General features: G+C 38.7%; 2 protein-coding genes across 4 annotated transcripts in view; one reads left to right on the plus strand and one right to left on the minus strand.

Moving 5' to 3' along the window:
- Window positions 1–4,090, plus strand: part of agap1 (ArfGAP with GTPase domain, ankyrin repeat and PH domain 1) — a 199,318-nt gene extending 195,228 nt beyond the window's left edge. For all 3 annotated transcript variants that reach the window (XM_081381520.1, XM_081381521.1, XM_081381522.1), the window contains exon 17: window positions 964–4,090. In XM_081381520.1, coding sequence (XP_081237646.1) covers window positions 964–1,170 — 207 coding nt within the window. In that variant the 3' untranslated portion in view covers window positions 1,171–4,090. The remainder of the gene's footprint in view (window positions 1–963) is intronic.
- Window positions 4,091–10,327: 6,237 nt separating this feature from the next.
- On the minus strand, window positions 10,328–12,401 carry gbx2 (gastrulation brain homeobox 2; the record flags this gene model as incomplete). Its single annotated transcript, XM_081379797.1, has 2 exons — window positions 10,328–10,845; window positions 11,891–12,401. The coding sequence occupies 2 exons, from the start codon at window positions 12,399–12,401 to the stop codon at window positions 10,328–10,330; spliced, it is 1,029 nt and encodes a 342-aa protein (XP_081235923.1).
- Window positions 12,402–17,027: the final 4,626 nt, after the last annotated feature.

A 17,027-nucleotide genomic window follows, 5' to 3' on the forward strand; every position in this document is an offset into this window, starting at 1 on the left:
TGTCTTTCTACACCAAGGGTGAATATTTGTCAGGTGCAGTGTGCATCACTCCTGTCTGATGTTTAACACTTCAACAATTTCCGCAGTAAGAAAATGGAACAAAAAAAAGAAAAGAAAAAAAATATATATATATTTTTTTTTGAATGATGGAATTGAGTCCATAAAGTGTTTAATAATTAAATAATTATTGGTCAGTATTTGTGTTTTCCTGTTTTGATTCATTCTGAAGAACAGAAAATATCTTGTGTTTGAATGAGAGAAGTAAAGATAACTATTGCATAAATATAAAAGCTCTATTCAAGAATTTGACATATTTCTAGTGAAGACATTAAGCAGTAATGTGCAGATGGAAATGATGGATAACCGATAAAGGTTTTTGAATTTTTTTTTGAATTTTTTTTATTCTTAAAATGATTCTGTTTGAATTGGAACATATCAAGACAAGTTAAGCCATTCTGACATTATCGTCCTAATCTGATCAATTTTAATCATTTGGAGTCGTAATTTTTTTTATATTATTATTACATACATCACCCTGAGGTCCATTTAAAATGTAAGGGATATTTTTGCAATAAAAATCCATTTTCAAACAATAATTTCTGATGGACAAAATCAAATCCCGCCCTCAAATTTTTCTTGCTCGAGAAGCTGTTTCACTCGGATATACGTCACAATAGAGAAGAAAAGAATGTACTGCCTTTCTCTTATCGGAGAGCTCAAATATAGTTTTTAACTCCATTCTTCAATAACGGTCTCTTTGTTCAAGGTGTTAAAACAGGGACCTTATTTAAATACTAAAATAATATAATAATTAAAACAATAATTATAATATTAATAATAATAATAATTGCAAAGCATTTTTATGAAGGATATTAGTGACACACAGCCAGGAACAGCGGAGGATTTGTCTGACTTTATGTTCAGGTGTTCTCTTGCTGACTCTCTTCATCTGTCTCTCTGTAGTACGGCGTGGACATCATGGCACGGGATGCTCACGGCAATACGGCATTGGCGTACGCACGGCAAGCTAACAGTCAGGAGTGTATGGACATCCTCCTTCAGTACGGCTGCCCCGACGAGCGTTACCCGCTCATGGCCACTCCCAACCTGTCCCGCAGGAACAATAATCGCAATAACAGCTGCAGCAGCATGAACAGTGCCGTTATATGAGGAATAAAACACATTCACATGAACATGCACTCCTCCTCCCTCTCTATACACACCTTCATATGTAAAGCTCCACCACTGCATCAGAATCATGAAACTATAGCAGACTCAAGGGAATGATGATGATGATGATGATGATGATGATGAAGCATGGGAAGAGCTACTGTGTTTGCACTCACGGCCTCCCCTTGCCTCTTGTGAAACGATCCGCACCCTGACTCTACAATCCCTCTAGTTGGAAACGTTGTCATGGCAAGGTCTTGGCCAGTCGTGTCTTCTATTTTTTTGGGAGAGTGCCCTCGTCCAGTGTCTCGCTGCATCGTGGAACAAAAATTAAAACAACCCTGGATTCTGCTTTTCTGACTGCGCCAGTTGAAGCTACCAAGTGCATGATGGGAGAAAAGGGTGTGTATGTATTTGGTAAGTGGTGACGCATCTTATCAGCCTCTTTTCTGTGGAGTCCAATAGGAAATGATGGGATACTTTTACACCGAATCTTCAAAATGACCCAGAAGTCCACCATGCGTGTCTGGACTTTCATCTCACCCCTTTGACACTGGTTTTTCTGTCTGTTCTCTCTCTCCCTCAGACTTTTTCTTTGCATCTGTTCTGACTCTTTTTCAGTCAGTATGTCCGTTATGTCTTCTTTTCTTTATTTTAAAGGAATGTGAAAGGATGTAATGACATTTACGGAAAACACCCAAATGTTGAGTCATACATTTGAAGTTTGAAAATCTGATATGGTCTTTAAACCTTTTTTGTTTTAACATTGTTGAGTAGCATTTGTCTTAGTGCTCATTACTGGACCAACGGAGGATTTAAAGATTTATCTTTCTCAGATGTAAAAAGGGAATTACATTTTTTACTTTCACCAGCTTTTATTTAGCCAATTTTTAATCTTTCTACACGTCAAACTAGCCTTATATGTTGCCCATTGCCCATGTTCATCATGAAAAAAAAAAAAATGCACCGCTATGCTTTTCCTCGTTTTAATGAAAGTAATATCACAGGTAGGTTGCTTCGTCTCTCAGCACAGAATATCATGAAATGCAGGACTTTTTTGTAATGCAATCTGCTCATGGTGGCCGTTGCTTTCGTACAGTGGCGTGCCTCTCTCAGGTCATCTCTGTCTGTTGCTGTTCACACACTTTACACTGCAGAGTCCGAAACCTCATGTATCTCAGTGAAGAGAAGGGCTCTCTGGGTCTTCAATCCCAATCTGTACATACTTCTTCCTTCTCTTTCATTCTATTTTTTTCTCTAAGTAGTGTACTATATTGAAAGCATTTGAAGAAAACACCCCCTCTGGCATAAGCCTTTATTATTAAAGTTTTACCAGCCCCTTTTCTTGTTTCAGTGCAGGTTTTGGTGTCTGAAAGTGTGCCTGTTTGAGTCGAGCTCCCTATTTCTCTGAATTGTTCTTCGGAGCTTATTTTTCCTCTTCCTTTATTGTGTGTCAAGGAGTATTAAAGCAATACGAAGCCAAAATTCCGCCAGGTAGACGCACGAGTAATCATTTCTCGCGGCGTTCTTGAACGTCACCCCAGCGGTCCGAGCTGCCATTGTTATTGAGAGATGTAAAGCCGATGTAAGACTCTGTCTCAGGTCGTATATCATTACAGAAGATCCCATGCAGGGTTTGATATTGACTTACTCCGTAATATGATTTAATGGGCTTTGATCATTTAATCTCAGCTTCCATTGATTTTATTCTTCGCTAGGTAGTAGAAATGTGAAGGTACTTGGCTTGGGGTTGGAGATGCGAGAGGCTCTGCGTTGTAGAATTGATATTCTGCAATACAAACAATCTGGAAAGTCTTCAAGCTTGTTGATAGACATTTTGGGAATATGTAGAGAAACTTAGATAGTTTAGAAAACAGTGAGAGTTGAAACGCTTTAGTGAAGGATGTGAGGATGTAAACTATGAGAGATATTGAGGTATGTTGATTTTCAGCTCAAAAGGGTGCAGATTTTGCCTTGTATATAACGTAGCAGGCCTTTAGAGGCTTTACCACAATAACCATTATTTATGACTAAATGCACTACAGAACACCGATCACTTGTTGTGAAGAACCCACAATATAATGTCCACTTTGAATCCTTTCTGTGAAAAAAGTCGTTTTTCTTTTTGTTCTTTTTGCATGAACGGATGTAAATGTTCTCTTCCTTGTGTAAATGTCTTCGTCTTCATAAAATGACTGTACCCTGACAGGTGACGCTAAAGAGTCTGCCATTTTAATATGAAAAAACCCTTATGAACAACTTTATTGAACATTTCCTTTTTTAATTTTTTTTGTCAGTCCTCCCATCTCCTTCTTTTGTAATCCATCCCTTTGAGTAAAACTTCTTTTTTGATCATCTGTTTGTAACTGAATAAAGAAAGCATGAATGAGCAAAAGAGACAAAAATCCAACCAATACCATGACAGCAACCAAAGGATCATGCCAGCCCTTGTGAGCAGATAATGCAGACAGTTTATCAGTACGTTCCAAGTTGCTTGAACATATCCTCGTTTTTTTCTTTCAGTTTCCATTCACCGGTCGTCGCTTTGTGTAAATAGATGTAAAAATGGAGAAACCTGTAGTGTTTGTTTACTTTGTTTTCGTTTGTGTTCGTTACCTCATTTCATCAACAGTCTCCGTGTTATGTTCAAACCCAAGAGACCCGTTTAATTATTTATGAATATGCTAATCTGAAAGGGGAGAAGCTCTCTCCCACTACTTGGGTTTTGCATTTGTTCCTTTATTCAGTCCATTGACATCACTACTATCATTCTGATTCGAATTATCGGTGTTGTATTTCTAATTATTATTGTTGTTATTATATTGAGTTTGTGTCAGCTGTACAGTACTGTGTTGAAAATTATACCTGATGCAGAGTCTTATACTGTAATGTCTCTTTTCAATAAAAAGCTTCTTAATATAATGTTCTCTCCTGGATTTTGTACCCTTTTCATTTATTTAATAGTGTGTGTGTATATATATATATATATATATATATATATATATAAGTAAGTGGTTGTTTTGATTTAAATAGGCAAATGCTCAAGACTCTATGATTGGATCATTATTGCAGTGACTATTATGTTTCTAGCATGTTATATGTTTGGCAACAGTTACTCTAACCCTATGATGGTGTGTGTAGCTTTTCATTTCTTAAACAACCATGTAGGAAGACACATCTTGGCCGTATTCCAGGATGACAATGTCAAGATTCATCAGGCTCAAATTGTGAAAGAATGGTTGGGAGAAGAATATTTTTCACCCATGAATTCAGACCTTAAATTCATTGAAAGTCTTTGGGATGTGCTGGATACACATTGATATTAATATCAATATATTAAAAGTGTTCTTTTCAGCATATGCTTCATTCTTCTTCCTCCAGACATACCGCTGATCCATAGGGCCAAAAAGTTCCAATTGTGTTTCATCGCTCCACAGAACAGATTCCCAAAACGTCTGTGACTTATTTATATGATTTTGAGCACTTTTCCTGTGCTTTTGGGTCATCAGTGGTGTACGTCTTGGAGTTCTGGCTTGGAAACCATCTGCGTTTCGTACATGCCGTACTGTGCAAGCTGAAACCTCAGTGCCTGTTGCCACAACGTCTTGCTGCAGGTCTTTTGCAGTCACTCAAGGGTTTTTCTGAAACTACCTTCTCAGAAATCTGGTTACATTCGTTGATAGCTTCCTTTTTCTACTCCGTCCAGGTAGTGTAACCACTGTTCTTTCAACTTTGAACTTGCACACTATGCTTCCAACAGTGTCTCTAGGAACATTTAGTGCCTTCCCTATATCTTTTTGTATCCTGTTCCTTGTTTGTGAAGGGTGATGATATCCTTCTATTAACTTTTTGGACCATTTTTTTGACTTAGCCATATTTGAAGTCAATTGTAACACTCAACAAACCTAGCCAGTTCAGGTATTTCATGTGTTCTAGCTCAAATACACCTGCTGCAACTAATGAAGCCCTTGATTAGTTGCATCAGGTGTGCTTGTGACAACACCTGTTTTGCTGATTTGTGATGTTGTGGGGGATTCTGTTCAGGGGGTGGACTCATTTTGAGACTGCAAAAGTCATTAAAAATTGCATTTTCAGTTGAATTTGGGGAAACCACTTGAAACATTTGTTGTGTTGAGCTATTTCAATTACTTTTGTTTGATTTGTTCATTGCAAACAGCTGAAAGTCTGTAAAATTTGTGAATAAACAGTGGGGGCTGAATAATTACATATACAATTGTATATAGTATTATATACACGGTATGTTACTTTATAATATATAATACTGATTCATAATACTTACAGTATATATATATATATATATGTATGCATGTCTTGTGCTTCTCGCATGTCCGCAGCCCGAACGCCTAGTCTGGGTTTCTCAGCGGGTGCGATCCTCTCTCCGGCCTCCGCGGTGCAGATGAAGGCGTTAAAGCCGGGTCCTGCCGACTCACTGTGTCTCTAATGAGATAAAGATCCTCTAATCCCCTTCTCATCCTTTCCTTCGCAGGAAGAGAGCCGCTGCTCCACAAAGCATCCAAGGAGGGGATGCGGGGCTTGAATCTGCCCCCTGACCGGCAGGACAAAAGAGGCCTCAGCAGCCCAGGAAAACAGATGTAATTAAAGAGATTAGACAAGGCACAGAGAGAGAAAAGAGCAATCTATAGAAAGAGGAAATGTTTCGTGGTTGAGAGGGGAAGTAGGAGCGTGATTATGAGTGACTGACAGGAAGTGTGTTTGTTTTCTTATAATTCCTTTCACAAACATTTGCAGCTTGTAAGCTGTTGAAGGTTGACAGGCTAAAGGAGCCATGGGAAATGAATCCTTAAAATGTCAGTGGTGGTCCAGAACCACAAAACCCTGAAGCATCTTGTCCAGATCTAGTCTGATCATCTCTCATCATAAATCAGTTCCACTTAGAAATCCAATGAGGCACAGCACTGGTTCAGTGCATTAACAGAGCTGTTCATCTATCATGATATGTGTGTGTGTCCCTCTCACACACACAATAATGGCATTAGAAATGCTAGAGAAGCCCTGAAATGAGGCGTGAGCTGCACCATCATGTTGTGATGATAATCCAAATGTTCAGAGAGAAAGAGCTGGAAAATCACACTCTCTAATCCTGCCGGACTGAGACGGGTGTGTTGTAATGCATTCTGTTTAACTGCTGTAACTCAGTGTCTTATCTTTGATGTAATCCTATATTTCTCTGCTACAAATTATAGTTAATAAATCTACTACTCATGCTGAAATTGTGTGAATTAATGTCAAGTGCAAAGAGTGCTGTGCTTAATCATCCGTTCCGAGGTGGGGTGAAACACTAATAGAAAACATGGACGTTTTAAAATGCATGCATAAATTCATACTGTCATAACCATCATCACCCCATCTTCATTTTACTGTAAACACTTTCCTTCTAAATGGCCAATTATAGGAAATTTAATGAAAACAGCAAATAAAATAAGTGCATAAAACGTGTGTGTGTGTGTGTGTGTGTGTGTGTGTGTGTGTGTGTGTGTGTGTGGTTTACCTTACGTTATGGGGACAAAATCTCTCCACAAAGATGGCAATATCTGAAATCCTTGTCCTTGTGTGGAATTTTTTTGGTCCACACGAGGAAAACAGCTTATTAATCATACTAAACACTGGTGACTTTTGGAACATTTTTAAAATAATGAAAGTTTTCAGTGATGGGTAGGTTTAGGGTTAGGGGATAGAATATACAGTTTGTATAGTATAAAAAACATTATGTCTATGGAATGCCCGTTTAAAACATGAACACTCAGTGTGTGTGTGTGTTCTTGTTTAACCTACACTGAGACGACCAAATGTCCCCACAAAGATAGTCAAATGTGAACATTTTGACATTATGGGGCCATTTGGTCAGGCCCCTCAAGGAAAACAAAAAACAAATCATACCAAGTGATGTTTTATTAATGTAAAAATGCAGAAAGTTTTCTGTGATGGAAGGTTTAGTGTAAGGGGATAGAACGTGTGTGTGTTAGTTTCTCGCAATTGTCAAATATATCCTATTGTCCTGTTTTGTGCAAAATGCTTATTCCCTGTTCTTTTTTGTTTTGTTTTTTCGGCCAGGCCATGAAGCTTTTAAAAAATGTATTTAATATATGATATATATAATTTGTTATATAGCAAGTTGAACAAGAATCAGATGACACCTGTTCAGTCATTTAACATGAACTAATATGATCTCAAGTCCAATCGTAACCCAGACGTGAAATTGAACTTACCTTAAAATTCTGTTTTGTCTTGTAATCCTTTTTATTTCAGAATCTGTAAGTATTATACATACGTGTGTATGATTTGGAAGTGATTTCATCCCTGTAGCTCTTTTCAAATTGGTTAAACTGGTGGTATTATAACATGTGAACATTTGAAAAAACATGCTTAATTATTAATAGCAGTTATGATTGTTACTATAAAATCCTAATATTGGAATTTTTAGATCTTTTAGAAAAATCTAAACTAAAAGGGAAAATCAGCAACAATGAACGGCTGCTTTGCTGTGATAAATCTCACATAAAGCACTAAAAATGTTTGTGCTTTATACTGGTAAAAGATTGAATAACATTTCAGAAATTAGTTTTTTTTTTTTTTTTTTTTTTGCATGGATGTGCGTTTGTCAAAAAAATCTTTAATCTTAATCTCTCATTATGATTACAATTATGTTGGTCATAATTTAAAAAGGTTTTATTTAATTAAAAAAAATGTTTAAAATTACTTTGAGTAATGTTTCATGTTACAAAATCACAGAAGTAGAAAAAAAAATCAAATGTGTCTTTGTCCTTCTCTCATTAGTGTTTGTTGTTGAACACAGAAAGTTCCAGCATATGTGTGTGTTTCAGTGTTCTCCCTGGTTCTGCAGCCAGTGCTCTCCGTCAGGATTAATCATTGGAGGTTCATTTGACGCTGTTAATTTAGTGCAGGAGGGACAAGCTGGAGTGAAAAGCTGCGGCCCGAGCCGATCCCCGCGGGCCCATTTATCTGTCAGACACTACGGACAGCCTTGATTACAATTTGCACAAAAATTCATTAGAGTTTAGGTAATTGTAAGATCTCTCTCTTTCTCTCTCTCTCATCACGGTTCCTTATGAAATGCCTTTCTGCCCAGTTTTCATGTCTATTTTCCAAAATCATTCAGACCAGCACATTTCAATTGTCTACAGTGCTGTGTGTGTGTGTGTGTGTGAGAGAGTGATGAGGCACTGATGATGTCTGATCTATTGTGATGCTCAGGACTTGCACTTGCATACAACAATAAATCTACTACCAACAATAATTCAATTTTTCTAGGAAGAAAAAGGATTAGAATTCCAGTTTAAATATGAAACTTGAGTCTATTAACCACTGCAGTCATAAGAACTTTTTTTGTTTCACGTTACATTTTTTTTATGTTACTTTATATATATAGAAAGGTACATGCTGATTACTACAAAAAGTTTGCACAGCAGACTGTAATTAAACTGTTTTTGGTATTATTAAAGTAATCAATTATAATTACATATTGCTTGTAACATGGACACAGTAAGAATGTAAATTGAATTTTCTCATTTACCAAGTATTTACTAATTTCTACTTGATTTTAAAAAAAATAATAATCGTATTAATAATAGGTAAATAAATGTTTTCTAAATTAATAAAAATATACTTATTACAAATTCTACTTGTATTAATTATATGTCAATAAATAATTTTCTTAAATGACTGTAATGAATGTGTAAAGTTTGGAGAAAATAACAGGGTTAAAGTTTGCTGTAAAAAAAAATCGTTTTTAATCGACATAAATGCAAAATGATATAGCTAATATTATATGGTCATATTGATAAATAAAGTATTGAAATTGGTGTAGGCTACTTTTTTAAAAAGAGGTTTGAATTGGCCTATGAGTATGAAAAAAAATATATGTACATGAAATATAGAAATTTCAAGAGCTGCGAGGTTTAAATTATTGTATTATGATCAATTGCATATACAGCAGAACTGTTTGCGAAATTATCTTTGATTTACGTTTGCGTCTCATGCAGTCTTTCCCGACGTGCCCCGTGTGTGACGAATAGGCGTCGTATAAAATAAGGCAGGTCAACGCCGGCCGGAGATCAAGGCTGACACGAGGTTGTGTCTCTCATCATGACCCTGACATCTATCCATGAACCACACCCTCCTGTCCCAACACCCGATTCAAACCTGACAAGGTTAGATGATTTCAGATCATCTGTGCTAACAGAGCAGAGACTGCGCGGAACAGATGGCGCAAGCGGAAGGCCGTTGTGCACGTGCAATAAAATAACATTATTAGCGGTAATTATTATTAACTACAAATTATAAATAAATCAAAAGTAATAAAGACAAAAGTTACACAAATAATGGAAAGAAACAAGTCTAACCCATTCAATGTTTTTGAATTGATGATGTAGTTTGTTATTTCCCCCTCACGCGCACTTCAGTGAATAGAGTTTTTGCATTAAAAAAATTAAAAAAGGACAATTTTTTTAAACAATTATTTATGGTCCAGCTTTAATCCACACAATATTCTGAAGTCAGTAAACTCATGAAACGTTAGCATGTTTTTTTTTTCTTCTCACAATATTAAATAAATTAGCAACGTGCCCGTGACGTCTGAAAAGGTTACAGAAAAAGGGAAATGAATGCAAGAAAAAAAAAATTAAATAAAGGCTATTTACCATAAAAAATAAAAAGCACATATTTAACAGGTTGTTTTATAAATTCGAGGGAATGGTGTTAATTTTACTATTAATTGAATCATATTGTGTTCTTCAGCAGAGACCAGAAGTGCTCCTTTTAGGATAATATTCATCTCTGCCAAAAACACTTGAACTAGACAGTCACACAAAACTAAACATAAAACTGATTAAGTTTTTAAATACATCGTGGAAATTCAAGAACTCAAATTTGTACGTGATTTGGTCCAAAGTTGGAAATAAAACAGCAGTTTCTCCCTTCCAACCTTTTGGTTCAAACTGAGTCTGTTGCTTTCTTTTCCCCCCGTTTGCACAACTCTGTAGTTTAAACGAAAACTATATATATATAGGCTATATATAGGTTGCGTCGTGTCCTGGGTTCCTCAAGAACAGTTTGGTTATATTTAGATTTCTCAGAATTGTCTTGGTCCTCTAGTGTATCAAGGTCTGGCCTGTTCTAACTGTTGGTGTTGGCTGCGTATTGCAAACCGACTAACATGCACCGGAATGGGCACCACAATTTTCGGGTTTCTGGAGGGCTCTCCGGTTTTGGAGTTCACGTTTCCCGCTTTGACACGTTTCCACTTGGCTCTCCGGTTCTGAAACCAGATCTTGACTTGCACCTCGCTGAGCTTTAAGGCATGGGCGATCTGTGAGCGTTCTGTGAGTGATAGGTATTTCTTACAGTGAAACTCCTTTTCCAGTTCTAAGAGCTGCTCGCTCGTAAAAGCCGTCCTCCTCCTCCGATTTTTCCCGGTGGACGTGGTGTTTCCCGCCCCATTCCCACCGTGGACGCCATCGTCCAGTCCTCCGTTGCCGTCTCCATCTTCCTTCTGACACATCGCGTTCCCGGGCCCGTTGTCGTCGGAGCTGTAATCTAAATCACTGTCCATGGAGAAGCTCTCATCTTTCCGGTGACACTCATCCTCCTTCGCGTCGTCTTTGCTGTGACCTCGTACTATGGGAATAAAATAAAAAGCAGAATTACTTTGAGAACTGTTATCAGAAGAAAACATCTAAATGTAAGCATCTGCTGTGAGGTAATTTGTGTTTTTAGTTTTGACTAGTGTGGTCGGGAAAAAAAAAAGTTGTTTGTTTTCTGAATCTGACCTAGTCTTGTCTCGCAACACATTCTTCCTGTTTATTGCTGGCACTTTTACGCGCAATTACGCACGGTGATGGATCTCTTAGGAAAGTAGTTTGCACACCTCAAAACAAACCGGCCTAAAAGTTCTCCCCCTTCTACATCTCCTTGAGATCATTTGGCTTTTTTTTTGTGAACATGCATTATTTCTGCATATGACTTATTTTTTCATAATTTCAGATTTCAATATAAAAATTGTCCCTTCAGCTAATGTCATTTTTCTTTACGTTGCAGACATGGTAGGATATATTACAATAATGCGGGACTACATTTATTTTACTATTCAGGCGAAAGTGAATTTTGCTTACAGTTTTTTGGACATTTAAACACCACTGGCCCTCCGATCCCTCAATTAAAATGAGCTAATTCAGTCCTTGATGGCAGCTCGGCCTCAGGCACTATTCCCTGGAAAACTTGATTTGGGCCTTTAATTCACGTGTGTGTCACTGAAATTCCACAATCATGACATTTTATTTCCGGGAGATTTTATATAATTATTTCCGTCCCACATTTCTCGTCGCAACTCGGTAAACTGAATTTTAAGTGACAAAACAAATTTTAGCGTATAGGCCTAAAGCAGACATACACATTTTGCTTCTTAGAAAGCAGAAAGAATAATAAATATTTCTAATTATTTCAAGTTTTTTTTTAAGTAGGCTATATTTAAAAATTTGAGAACACAACAATCAGTAACAACTATGGGACACTATCAGTAATTGTACTTTTATTTAACATGCATGGCATGATCAGTTTTGCTCTTCAAATATCATTTTTAAAGACTTCTCAAACAACAAGGACTTAGTTCAATGCAACCCTCCTCTGAAAGTGCGAAGAGGTCTGAAGGCTGGCTTTATCTCACCTGTAGAGGTGTGCACGGACTGCGAGTCGTGAAATGACGGAAGGCTCGTTGAATCTTTCGTTGGAAACGTTTTCCCATCCTCTCCATCCAAACGAATATCCTGAGATTTATCAAACATGGCGTGAATGGACTGAGAGCTCAGCTTCCTCGCCGCGTCCTGGTGCTGCTGAGACGGCGAGCTGGAGAAGCCGCCGGGTAACGTGGCCATTAGCGTGGATGTGAGCGCCATGCCCTGCGCCAGACTGGAGCAGAACCCGCTGGGTAAGCCCGGGATCGGGTGGTGCGGATGGGTCGCGGGGAGCGCGCTCTGAGGAAGAGTTGGAGGAGGTGGCGGTGGCGGAGGAGGTAGCACCACTGACCGGTAGGGCATAAACATGGGATAGCCCGTGTACACGAAGTGTCCCGGACTGGGCTGCGGTGGACCTCCGATGAGCGAGTCGATGCTGAATGCAGTGGTGCTTCCCACCGGACGCTGCATCATCATGAACGGTGTACTGTAAGCTGCACTCATATGATCGTATACGGCTAATTGATAAAGTCCTGAAGTCTGTGGGAGCAGCTGTCTCCCCTGTGCTTCTCAGATGCTGGACAGTGTCATGCACTGACACTCTCTGAGGTTTTGGTAATCCTGCGAATGTCTCTCTGGATGCGCAGTTCGTAAAACCGTTGCATCTGTTTCGACTTACTTCAGAGCCGAACTGAGTTTTTTCGTTGTAAGAACAGAGCGAGACAAGCGCATTAAAACACAAACAAACGACGCAAATCCCTTGCTGAGAAATGTCTGGACGAGAAAAAGGTCGAGCATCTCAGATGAGCTTTATCGTCCTCCCTTGAGTTATTTCAGCGTCCTTGTCCCTTCTGCTTGGCCGCTTTTCATTCCGACCTGATGGAAGTCACAATAAATTGCTCCTCGTACTCGCAGTATCAGCTGTGATCATCTACTGAAGTGTGAGTTTGAATTACGCTCCTTCGGTTTAAGCGTCTCCACCATGCGCTCTGGCCACGCCCACCGTTCCTCTGCGCTTGCTATTGGTCCGGTTTCATCCGTTTATGTGGAACTGTCCTGACGCGCCTGAGCCGCGAGCGCTGGCTGCTGTCTCTTAAATTAGAACGTCACCAACACAGTCTCACATTCCAAAACAGTCAAAACAAGAATCATGTGAGATGTGATCTGATGTGTATTTTGGCATCTAATGGTCTTGCTGAATTATTATTATTATTATTATATATATATATCTTTGTATTCCAGTTAATGAAAACCATCCTTTTGGCCACACTGCATGCATATTCTGAGATGTAATTTTGTAAATGTAAAATAAATATTTTAGGGGCCCCTAGAATTGTCACCTAACCCTGCAGATGAGACTGACATTGGCCTGTTCATAATGACATGAGACTCTGCCCTTTATAGCAGTCAGTCATTTCAGACACCTTATGATCTGTGAATCAGCAGTTAATAATCCTCATACACTGTGTTCTTTACATCCCTAAACAATCTGCTCTGCATAAATACACAGTGAAGTATGAAAACCTATAGGCTATTCTCTGACGTTACTAGCTTTCATACATGTCAGAATGTATGACGACAGTAGGCAGGCGTAATTCCAAAACTCTGAATAAAGAAAAGAAAAAAAAACAATAATGGAATTGTCAATGTTTAATGGGGGAGGGGGATTAAATAATGAATTATTCAGTGGAATCACTGATCAATAAATGTGTCTCCATATTTGTAAAATCTTTGTCCATGTGAGCATCGTTTGGGCCGCATAATTAAAAGGAATGCGCCCGCTTTCTCCGTTCATGCTGGTGATTAGTCCTAATCTTTGGGGACATTCGTGCACCCTAAAAACCTTGACCCGAGCCCCCACCTCTGCCTCTGTGCCAAATCAAGGGCAATCCCCTCACCCCCTCCCCAGGGTCACAAGGACACGGTCTCATTAAAGACAGGCTGATCCGCAACTGCAATGCAGACATTAAATAGCAGTATTTTTCAATTAACGCTGACAAATTCAATCAAAATTCCATAGATTAGGATGAAATGAGGCATGGGTCATTTACAAGGGGATTTAATTGCACCACCATTAGACAAATAGTACAGCAGTCACCGTTCCATTATCAATCATGTGAAGGCATCAATAGTACAGGGAGAGGATGGGGGATGGGGGGTGCTTTCTAATACGCCGCACCGCAGAGCAGCTAATAAATACCCTCTTTTGTACTTATAAATTATCCAGTTTAATTAACAACATGGATTATGATTGGAATATGATTTAATTAAACCTTTCCTGCATGGTGGAGTGCAGAATCATCCATTATGTAGAAGCGAAGGGGAGCGTTACCGTGGGCTAAATTAAGAAAGGCCCAGAAACACTGACAGACCCCGAAGACCTTCTGAACGGGACAATAACTGCAGATAACATGCAGACTCAGAGGAGTTCTGTGCTTTAAACGGGAGGCTGCGCCGGCCCAATGCATGCTTTGAATTGTGTGGCGTAGGCTACAGACGGAGGCCCGGAGAAAATGCCCCGCGCATCCAAGAAAGGTTTACTCACTGGGCAAACCAATTAAAGACCTCTTATTGCTACTCGCTGCAGTTTTGCAGGGGAAATGGATTTGGAAACGTTGCCTGCAGCATTTGACCATTCAACATTATTTAGTTACTGTGTCTCAGGCTCAACCTTTTCATCAAGATCCAAATGTCAGCTATAATTTATTCGGCACAGTTCGCTTCTCCCAATGAAAACATGAGTCGCTGTTTCCCTCTCTCTGATCCAGTCGCATTAGGAAAGGGCATAGGCTCACTTTCTTATATATGTTTAATTTGCTCTCAAATTGTTTTGGTCATAGACAAACGGCTATTAAAAGCCTGACCTTCGATTTCAAATTATGAGATCTATTTGAAATCAATTGATTAACCTTTAAATGATCCCCTGATGATAGCAGATCAGAGCCATTCAAGGTCTGGTCGTGCGTGACTGGTGGGGAGTGCTGGTTCTCCCTGAGGCTCGGGACTAAGCACAGAGATTGATCTATCTCAGCCAACCAGTCCTCGGGGCTCCACACTACCCCAGTCGATAACCACTGAGTTAAGGCTGCTCTGTATCCGGCTTACACTCACCGCAAAAGGTCTAGACATGGATTATACACTGTGTAATATGTACTGATAGGTTACAACAAGAACTTGAGAATGTACATGATCGTCACATTTCTTTACGTTTATGGAGAAACAGGATTTGTTAATCAGAAATAGCACAATTATTTCATAGCAACAAGCCCAACAGTTTTCTGTTCATGTAATCATGTGTGGCATCTCAAGTATTTTATAAGAGCTGTGCATTTTGTTTTCAGCACAGTACTGTGCAACAGAGCTGCATTGTTGCTATTTCCCTAATGTCTCTCCATCGCACACTCTGCACATCCTCCACAACACATCTATTCCTTCCCAATTATAGAAAACAATCAGTTGCACTACAGGTATTTTGCATTTGCCTCAAACTGCCTAAAAGCTAAAAACAGCAGTTTTGATGGTTTATTTTGAACCGAACGTACTGACAATACATTGTAAACTAAAATATACTTTAATGTAATTTCTATTGAAACTTATATGTGCATTATTAGGTGTGTTAAGAAACACTTAATTACACTTAAAGGCTTAGTTCACACAAAAATAATAAAGAATTGTCATCAATTACTCACCCTCATGTTGTTCCAAACCCGTAAGACTTTTTTCATCTTAGAAAACACAAATGAAGATATTTAAAATGAAATCTGAAAGATTTGTCTTCCTCCATTGACAGTCCACACAACTACCACTGTCGCTTCAAAAAGTTCATAAAGAGATCATAAAATGATCGTATGAACATCCATATGAATTAAATTTTCTGAAGAGACTGGATGAACAGATTAGCTTAAATGTAGGCCTTTATTCACATATAAATATTGATCAGTAAACATGAACAGAAGCTCTGAACCTTCTTGATGCGCGAGAACAAACCTCATTGGTTCTTGCGCGAGCTCAAACGTGCTGCGGAACACAAGAATGAACCTCATTGGTTATCGCTGAAGCTCAAACGAGCTGCGTAACACGAGAATGAACCTCATTGGTTCTCGCACGTCAAGCGAACATTCTATAGAGCTTCTGTTTATCATAACTGATGTGTGAGTTGATGAATGTAGTGCTGGTCAGAATGATTGGCCCCCATGGTAAATATGATCAAGAACAACTGATAAATATGTGTAAAATGAAATACTCTGCTGGATCTTTAATGCTGTGGGCCTACTTTTCTGCAAGAGGTCCTGGACATTTTGTTCAGATACATGGCATCATGGATTCCATCAAATACCAACAGATAAAAAATAAAAACCTGACAGCCTGTGCTAGAAATCTTATAACGGGCCATGTTTGGATCTTCCAATAGGACAGCGATCCAAAAACAAACATCAAAACAAAAATGGGTCACTAAGCACAAAACCAAGCATCTGCAATGGCCATCCCAGTCCCTGACCTGAACCCTAAAGAAAATGAGTGGGCTGAACTGAAGAGAAGCAGCGCCAACATGGATCTGGGAATCTGAAGGATCTGGAGAGATTCTGTATGGAGGAATGATCTCTGATCTCTTGTCAGGTGTTCTCCACACTCATCAGGCATTATAGGAGAAGGCTCAGAGCTGTTACTGTATCTTGGAAAAAGGAGGTTGCAAAAAGTATTTAATAAAAGGGGGCAAATAATTGTTCCCAACGTGTTTTGGAGAAAAACATTTATTTCATAATGTGATTTCCCCCCCACTTTCAATTATTTTACTTCAATGAAAGGTTCGATTTTTGCATCTTTACAGGGGGCAAATAATTCTTATGCCTAAATTCAATATGTTCATCATATAATGCGAGTCTCTTCAGAAAATCCAATTCATTTGGATTAGTTTTATGAGCTCTGTGAACTTTTTGAAGTGTCAAAGTGGTAGTTGAGTAACTGTCAATGGAGGGACAGAAAGCTCTCAGATTTCATCAAAAAGATTTTAATGTGTGTTCCGAAGATGAATGAAAGTATGTTTAATTAACATGAGGGTGAGTAATTAATGACAAATTTTCATTTTTGGGTGAACTCATTTAAATGACCGTCTATATTATATATTATCTT

The sequence above is a fragment of the Scardinius erythrophthalmus genome, assembly GCF_964197995.2.
Source record: "Scardinius erythrophthalmus genome assembly, chromosome: 12".
Classification (NCBI taxonomy): domain Eukaryota; kingdom Metazoa; phylum Chordata; class Actinopteri; order Cypriniformes; family Leuciscidae; genus Scardinius; species Scardinius erythrophthalmus.